The following is a 9,061-nucleotide window of genomic DNA, read 5'->3' as shown; positions in this document are numbered from 1 at the left end:
ACTCTTCTAGGGACCTCATATAAAGTGGAATCATACAATATTTGTCCGTTTGTGACTGTCTTATTTCACTCAACATAGTGTCCTCAGGGTTCATCCATGTTGTGGCGCGTGTCAGAATTTCCTTCCTTTTTAAGGCTGAATAATATTCCTCTGTATGGTTGGACCATGTTTTGTTTATCCGTTTACCCACTGATGGACATTTGGGTGTTTCCACGTTTTGGCTGTGGTGAATAATGGTGCTATGAATATGGGTGTACCAATATCTGTTCATATCCCTGCTTGCAATTCCTTTGGATATCTACTTAGAAGCGGAATTGCTGGATCATATGGTGTTTCTATGTTTAATTATTTTGAGGGATCATACTGTTTTCCACAGCGGCTACACCATTTTATGAGAAAGGTCATTTTTAACACCAATTAAAAAAAAAAAAAAAAGGACGCAGTATATGGCGCAGAATAAAGGCACAGCCATTTAAATGGGAAAAAGTTGGCTTCATGAAAAACTCACCGCATTGCTTTTTTTGGCTCACATCTATGAGCATCTGTGTGCATTTCATGGTAGGGTGCATCTACACGTGGGAAGAAACAGAGAGAGGAAGTTTCAGTCCACCTCTTCTAGGTCCAGCCCAGGTCCCCTGGTCCCCCTGGCTCAGCCCTGCCCACTTCCTGTCCAGCCGCCCTGCAGTCATTCTTTTTTTTCATTCTTTTAACAGTTAATTTGCAAGCCTTTTAGGTGCTAGACCCGCGCTGGGCACTGGGAGATACAATGTTTAAACAAATAGCTACATAATCTAAATATACATAATTGCAAAATGTGACAATGGTCTAAAAATGCACAGATGTAACCATAGCTCTCCCCTGATGAAAACTGCTCCCAGGCACTGCCTGCCCCTCCACTTTTACAATCTGAGCCGTGTTTGTTTTGCCTCTCACTGCTCCCGGTCGCTCATCCAAAATTCAGAAGAATGCTCATCTAGCCTCGAATAATGCCATGACCTTTCCCAGATCTGGGCGTTTCCAATGTCTTTCCGTTCTGCAAAATGATTTCTCTATGATTTTATTTTATTTTAGGCTATATATACATATAGTCTTTTTTATTGAGCTGTAACTTACATGTAATAAACGCATAGTTCTTGAATGTTCAATTCCTTAAGCTTTTATAACTGTATACACCCATGAAACGATTCCCGGAAACAAAATGCAGAACATTTCCATCACTCCAGAAAGTTTTCTCGGTGTCCTATTCAGTTAATCCCCCTTGCCCCAAGCAACAGTGGTGTGCTGGTAAATGTTTAACGATGGGCTTGTGAAACGAGAGATTTAGAGAGAGAGAGAGGGAGAGAAGGAGGCTGCTTTGTAATTTGTAGTACTTGCCCTTTTCTGTGGTGTATATATTCCCACCGAGACTTATTTCCATCTACCATGAAGTTGGAAAGGATGGTAACAATACGCACCTATGAGCCAGGACAAGCTGGCTGCAGCCCCCTACTCCCCTACAGGCACCCTAGATTCTGATTTCTATCCCCAGAGATTAGTTTTGCATGTTCTAGAGCTTCGTGGAAATGGAATTGTACCATATGTACTCTTGTGCCCAACTTCTTTTGCTCAGCAAAATATTTTGGCCATTCATCCATGTGATTGCATGTAACAGTAATTTGGTTTTTTCCTTGCTGTATGTATAATATTCCATCGTGTGTATTTGGGGGACTGCCCTTCATGTAGACCAATCAATTCTTTTTTTTTTTTTAAATTGAAGTATAGTCAATTTACAATGTTTCAGGTGTACAACAAAGTGATTCAGTTATGTATATATTATATATTTTTCAGATTCTTTTCCATTATAGGTTATTAAATGATATTGAATATGGTTCCCTGTACCATACAATAGGTCCTTGTTGTTTATTTTATGTATAGTGGTGTGTATCTGTCAATCCCAAATTCCTAATTTATCTCCTTCCTTTCCCCTTTGGTAACCATAAGTTAGTTTTCTATGTCTGTGAGCCTGTTTCTGTTCTGTAAAGAGGTTCATTTGTATCATTATTTTTAGATTTCACATATATGTGACATATGACATTTGTCTTTGTCTGACTTAGTATAATAATCTCTAGGACCATCCATGTTGCTGTAAATGGCATTATTTCATTCTTTTTTTTTTATGGCTGAGTTAAATTAGTTCTTGAGGAGGATCAAGGGATCAAGTCTTTTCTAATGAGCAGAATTTTCTCCTCGATTCCTAGTTGGGGGCTCAGCGTACATGAAATCGGATTCTCCCTGTTCCTTCCAGTTCCCTATTTCTTGGAATTCCCAATACACCCTGCTTGTTTCTGACATATGGCTCTTACTGCATTCTGATTCCCTTCCCTGCTCTCTTATTCTATCTTCCCTTCTAGTTATGAACATTTTGAAGGCCAGGAAGATGTTGGATCTGTCTCTTTCTCTTCCAGTCCAGCTCCTTGGATAGTGGAAGCCTCCGAATATATGCTACTTGAATTAATGAAGTGGGTGCTCCTGTCCTTGGGAGGCGAACTTCCTGCTAATCACCTGATGCTCAGCCCTTGTTATAGAACATGAGCTTTTATTGTTGCGATTACAGCAGACTTGCCCTCCACCCCCTTCCCTATCTTGACCACGGAGTACATTTTGCTCTGTAACCTCACCCTGTTACCTATCTCTCTGCTTATCATTGGTTCCAATCACATCTTTCTTGATACATCTGTTCCCTGGTCCCAGAGACTTGGATCTCTCTGAAATCTCCCCCTCCCCATGGAAATTAATTCCTAATAGCTTTGTTGATAGATTCAATCCAAAGTGATGTTTATCTTACTCAGGAACCATTTAGCATTAATATCACATGCGTACACTCTGCCTATCTCGGAGTGCACCCTGAACTTTATCTCTCTCACCTGGGCAATGGATTAAACTGGAAGAACGGCTGACCTGACCCCTTTGCATACTGCAGTTGAGCTCTATCTAGACTACCTACAACCCAGCAATTCTACCCCTAGGCACACCAGGAGACACATACACTAATGTTCTCTGTGGCAAAAATCTGGAAACAACACGAATATCCATTGATGGAAAAATGGAAAAATACGTTCCAGTATAGTCCCCAAAGAAATATTAGGCAGCCATAAACTCACAAATGACAACAACATAAAAAAGTCTTAGAAACAGAAAGTTACAGAAGACTTTTTACGACACCATTTTTTTTTTTTTTTAGATTTTATTTAATTTTGGCTGCATTGGGTCTTTGTTGCTGTGTGCAGGCTTTCTCTAGTTGTGGTGAGTAGTGGGGGCTGCTCTTCGTTGCCATGCACAGGCTTCTCATTGTGGTGGCTTCTCTTGTTGTGGAGCCCGGGCTCTAGGCATGCGGGCTTCAGTACTTGTGGCATGTGGGCTTCAGGAGTTGTGGCTCATGGGCTCTAGAGCGCAGGCTCAGTAGCTGTGGCGCACGGGCTTAGTTGCTCCGCGGCATGTGGGATCTTCCCGGACCAGGGCTCGAACCCGTGTCCCCTGAATTGGCAGGCGGATTCTTAACCACTGCGCCACCAGGGAAGTCCCCATCACCTCAATTTTTTTTTAAAGGTATCAAAACATCACATTGGCAGATTGAAATGGTCCCTAGTGGGAGTATTTACACCCTGGAAATTGGCACATGAGACAAATGAGGGCTTGATTTATTGTGTTTTTGATTGCATAGAATGAGTCAGAAAATATTTTGGTAAAGGATCGGTCAATATTTTCTGCTTTGTGGGCCCTACATCTCTATTGCATGTCTCTACGGAGAGAGCAGCCACAGACCACACTAACCAAATGGGCATGGCCATGTGCCAATAAGACTCTATATACATAAACAGGCAGAGGATCATAGCATGCCAACTCCTGGTTTAGGCTTTAAAAAGTAGTGGAGAAAAGTTAATAATGCAGAGTAAATGTCAAAATGTGTGCGTCCACCATTGTTAGATTGTGAGTAGCCACACACACACACACACACACACAGAAATAGAAAGATATTTTCCAGTATTCAAAAACCGTTATATGGGGCTTCCCTGGTGGCGCAGAGGTTGAGGGTCTGCCTGCCAATGCAGGGGACGCGGGTTCGTGCCCCGGTCCGGGAGGATCCCACATGCCGCAGAGCAACTAAGCCTGTGCGCCACAACTACTGAGCCTGCTCTCTAGAGCCCGGGAGCCACAACTACTGAGCCCACGTGCCACAACTACTGAACCTGCTCTCTAGAGCCCGGGAGCCACAACTGCTGAGCCCACGTGCCACAACTACTGAAGCCCATGCTCCTAGATCCCGTGCTCCGCAACAAGAGAAGCCCCCACAATGAGAAGCCCGTGCACCATAACAAAGAGTAGCCCCCACTCACCGCAACTAGAGAAAGCCCACGTGCAGCAACGAAGACCCAATGCAGCCAAAAAATATAAAATAAATAATAATGATAATAAATATGTATATTATATAATGCGTGTATATTATATACGTGTAATGTATATTCGACATATAGAGATGTCTGCAATGCATCTATATTATACACATGTAATGTATATTCAACATATAAGATGTCTGCAATGCATGTATGTTATACATGTATAATATATATTAGATATACAGAGATAGCTAAATTCCCTTCCAAGAGAGCCAGTTGTTAAACACAGACCAGCACACCACTACTTTTATACATTGGGAAGCTGAGATATTCCTCCACCAAAACGGTGTACATTCATTCAACTAACATTTATTGAGTGTCTACTCCCTGCCAGGCGGAAAGACCTACCCCCGGGGATATGGATATTCACTAATTACTTCATTCAACAGAAACGTCTGTGATCATCCCTGCATCAGCTTCGATCCAGATACTTAGCTATTCAGAGAGAGAAAGGGATACGGGGTTGAGCAAAAGCTCAGGAAGTAGCAAATAAGTGGACAAAAGCACAGAGGCCCATCTATGTCATGCCATCCCTAGAGGGGTTTTTTTGTTTGTTTTTTGCTTGTTCTTTTTTTGTTGCTTTTCATTTCATTTTGTTGGTGGCGGCACCACCGTGGCTTGAGGGATGTGTTTGTTCCCCAGCCAGGGATGGAACCTCAGACCTGGGCAAAGTTCAGAGTCCTAACCACTAGACTGCCAGGGAATTCCCATCTCTTTCTTTCTTGCTTTCCTTCTTTCTTTCTTCCTTCTTTTCTTCCTTTCTTTCTCTTTCTTCCTTCCTTCCTTCCTTCCTTTCTTTCTTTCTTTCCCCTTCCTTCCCTCCTTCCTTCCTTTTTACCTCCTTTTATTATTTGATTATTTTTCTTGAGATATAATTGACATATAACATTAGTTTCAGGTGTACAGCCTAATGATTTGGCTTATGTATATATTGAGAAACGATCACCACAACAAGACTAGTTAACATCTGTCACCACATATAGTTAACAAACACCTTTTTTTTTTTTCTTGTGATGAGAATTTTTAAGACCTCCTCTCTTTGCAACCTTCAAATATACAACACGGTACTATTACCTATAGTCACCATGCTGTACATTATGTCCTCAGGACTCATTTTATGAAGTTTGTACCTTTTGACACCTTTCACCCATTTCTCGCCCCTCCCATCCCCGCCCCTAGAGTTGTTTTTCTTTTTTAATGATGTTGTATCATGTCCTGACCAATGGATGGGCAAGATGATATTTATTTTACAGCTGTGCAAAAAGGGTCCATGCAGATGAACAAGAATTAGGAGGAATGTGGAAAAGGAGTTTGACTTGGGGCAGGGGTGGTTAATAGATGAAATGTACTTTTTGCCTTCCCTTTATTTATTTATTTCATAGCACTATTATTTAGTAAGAAACAGATAAGCATTGTCTTTTAAAATTTATTATTTTTTCAAAATTGAGGCATCATGTATGTAATGCAAAATCCACCCTTTTAAAGTGTATGGGGACTTCCCCGGCCGTCCAGTGGTAAAGACTCCGTGCTTCCACTGCAGGGGACACGGGTTCGATCCCTGGCTGGGGAACTAAGATCCTGCATGCTGCGTGGCGAGGCCAAAAAATTATAAAAAAAAATAAAATATAGTGTATGGATCAGTGGTTTTTACTATATTCACTGTGTTGTGCAACCCTCACCACTATCTAGTTCCAGAACATTCCATCGCCCCCAAAAGAAATCCCGTTCCCATTAGCTGTTGCTCCTCAGCCCCTGGAAACTTGTTTTTCTGCCTCCAGTTTGCCATCAGCTTCTGACTGTGCCCATAAATGTCTGCAGAAGGGATGAAGTCAAATGGAGTTTTGATGGGATGTCGTAATCACTCCGATCAAAGTCCCAAACTCAAGGTTTCTAGAGTGAGCGATGACTTTATTTTTTCTTTTTTTACAGGGGCAATTAAAAATCCAGTGCTTGTCAAGATCAGATGGCTGGGTGCAGATTTCTGTCTCAAGGTCAGTACCTCAGGTGACCTTCAATTTATGAAGGTGTTTCTTCATCAGTCTGATTTCTTTCTTCCTTCCTTCCTTCCTTTCTTTTTTTAAGTATTTGTTTATATATTTACGCTGCGCCGGATCTTAATTGCAGCACACCGGATCTTCGTTGCAGAACGCAGCGTCCTTTAGTTGCGGCATGCAGACTGTTAGCTGCGGTATACATGCGGGACCTAGTTCCCCAACCAGGGATCAAACCTGGGACCCCTGCATTGGGAGCGCGGAGTCTCACCCGCTGGACCACCAGGGAAGTCCCTGGCAGTCTTGACTTCTGTTTCCTGTAAAGCATCAGACACATTGTTCAGATGATTCAGCAAAGGAGTCCCTCAGAAATGTGGGGCCTTGGAAAACTCATCTCACCCCTCTGGGTCTCAGTTTCCCCTTTGGCAACACCATTTCCTCCTTTGACACGAGAGCAGGGCTCTGCAAACTTTTTCTGTAAAGGACCAGATAATAAATATTTTCGGTTCTGAGGGCCAGTCTCTGTCACAAAAATATAGAGACAAATGGGTGTGGCCAGGTGATACTGACATTTGCATTTCATATCATTTTCAGTAACAGAAAATATTCTTAAAACTTTTTCTCAACCGGTTAAAGAGTATAAAATGCATTCTTTTTTAAAAAACATCTTTATTGGAGTATAATTACTTTACAATGGTGTGTTAGTTTCTGCTTTATGACAAAGTGAATCAGTTATATATATACATATGTTCCCATATCTCTTCCCTCTAAAATGCCTGAAGACAACACAACAGCAAGGGGTGAGCTGGCTTTGGCCCATGGGCTGTGGTTTGCCAACCCCTGATCTAGGGCATCAGGACATTGGTTACACTTCGAGGCATTTGGGGTATAAGAAGTGGCATGTTCCTCATAACTAAGTTAAGGCAAATCATTCAGTCATTCAACAGCTATAGCAGTTCATTCAAATTTTTATTGAACCCCTACTCTGTACCAAGCTCTCATGGAGCTCACAGTCTGATGGGGAGAAATAAGCCACAAACAAATAAAAAACAGTATGTCCCATTTCAGCAAGTGCTGCGGAAGAAAAATAGTGAATGCAAGAGAAGAGGAAACACAGAAGCAGGGAATAGGGCAAAAGTCACGGTTTTAAATAGGATGTCAGGGACTTCCCTGGGGGTGCAGTGGTTAAGAATCCGCGCTCCCAATGCAGGGGGCCTGGGTTTGATCCCTGGTCAGGGAACTACGTCCCACATGCATGCCGTGACTAAGGAGCCCGTGAGCCTCAACCGAGACCTGGCACAGCCAAATAAACAGGATGTCAGGAAAGGTCTCATTGAGAAGGTGACATTGGCAAAAGCAGAAAAAGTTGGGAGTGTGCTCCATTGAGATCTGGAAGAAGAGTTTTGAGGCAGATGACACAGCCAGTGCAAAGGTCCTGGGGCAGGACCACACCTGGCATGTTGGAGGGACAGCCAGGAGGCCCGGGTGGCTGGAGCAGAGGGAGGCAGAGTAGATAAGACTGTTGATGGATGGATGTGGGGTGTGAGGGAAGCAGAAAACTCCAGGACAACCCAACGTTTTGGCCTTGAGCACTGGAAGGCTGGAGCTTCCGTTTAGTGAGACAGGAAGGGCAGCAGGAGGAGCAGGTTTGGGGGAATGGCAGGTGCTCAGTAAGCCACGTTGAATTTGGGAGGCTTGTGAGACGCCCGCATGGAGATGGCAAAAGGCAGTTGGATATACAGGCCATTTGCCAACCTTCAGCAGTTAACCCTGAAAACAAGGTCAGACTTCTAGAAATGACAGGCGTAGCAGAAGCACTTGCTGCATTTGAGGTAGGATTAAGCTAGTGTGTGTTTGTTTGTTTGTTTTGTTTTGTTTTTGGCCATGCCCCCACTGGCATGTTGGATCTTAGTTCCAGGAGGAGGGATTGAACCCGGACCCCCTGCAGTGGAAATGCGGACTCTTAACCACTGGACCGCCAGGGAAGTCCCTAAGCTAGTTCATTTTGAATCTAATAACTCACATCTGATATCTTGGAGAGGTGGTACTGGACTTTATAAATAATCACAGCTTTTTGGGGGGAGAAAGGCCCAAGCATTATTCTAATATTTGAGAAGGAATGGGTAACGTCTTATTACGTCAGGTAAATATTTGATAAATATTTGATGGGGAAAATGAATGAATAAATGAGTGATGAAGGAAGGAAGGCTCTGAAAAAGAGTGATTTGTCTTCGCTGAAGTCCCTGGCACAGCTGGCATGGATGCCCTCTCCCAGGAGGACTGTCTTCCTACCTGACTGGCATGCGTTGATGCTCTGCTCACATCCCCAAAACGCAATGGTTACACCTTCCCTCTCGTGATCCACACAGAAAATCCCTAATTTGTAGCCTCTGCCGATTCCTGAGGTGTAAATACCCCAACCCTGGCCAATTTCAACCTACCTGTGTGATGTCATTGAATCTCACCAGCCAGAGGAAGCCAGCTCCAGCTCACCACTGTACCTGAGTCTTTTCGGGCCTTGGCCCCAACATCTTCTCTTAGCCTGAGCATATATATTACCTATCTCCTCTGTCCTTCTCTGTCTTCAGTGTGAAATACCAGCCAGTTCCTGCAGATGTTGGATGAAATTATGTGGAT

General features: G+C 43.2%; 1 protein-coding gene across 7 annotated transcripts in view; it reads left to right on the top strand.

Annotated features, from left to right (window-relative positions):
- CREB3L3 (cAMP responsive element binding protein 3 like 3) overlaps window positions 1-9,061 on the top strand; it is a 40,135-nt gene that overhangs the window by 521 nt on the left and 30,553 nt on the right. For 6 of the 7 annotated variants that reach the window (XM_067033078.1, XM_067033075.1, XM_067033074.1 and 3 more), the window contains exon 2: window positions 6,363-6,424. Coding sequence is in view for 2 of the 7 variants with exons in the window: in XM_067033075.1 (XP_066889176.1) it covers window positions 6,363-6,424 (62 nt within the window). In the remaining 5 variants the exon portion in view is untranslated. Of the gene's footprint in view, window positions 1-2,458; window positions 2,499-6,362; window positions 6,425-9,061 lie in introns of those variants that run through there. The other variant, XM_067033076.1, reaches the window with a different exon arrangement.

This window comes from Kogia breviceps, chromosome 4, assembly GCF_026419965.1.
Source record: "Kogia breviceps isolate mKogBre1 chromosome 4, mKogBre1 haplotype 1, whole genome shotgun sequence".
Classification (NCBI taxonomy): domain Eukaryota; kingdom Metazoa; phylum Chordata; class Mammalia; order Artiodactyla; family Physeteridae; genus Kogia; species Kogia breviceps.
This window is presented reverse-complemented; position numbering and strand designations above follow the sequence as displayed.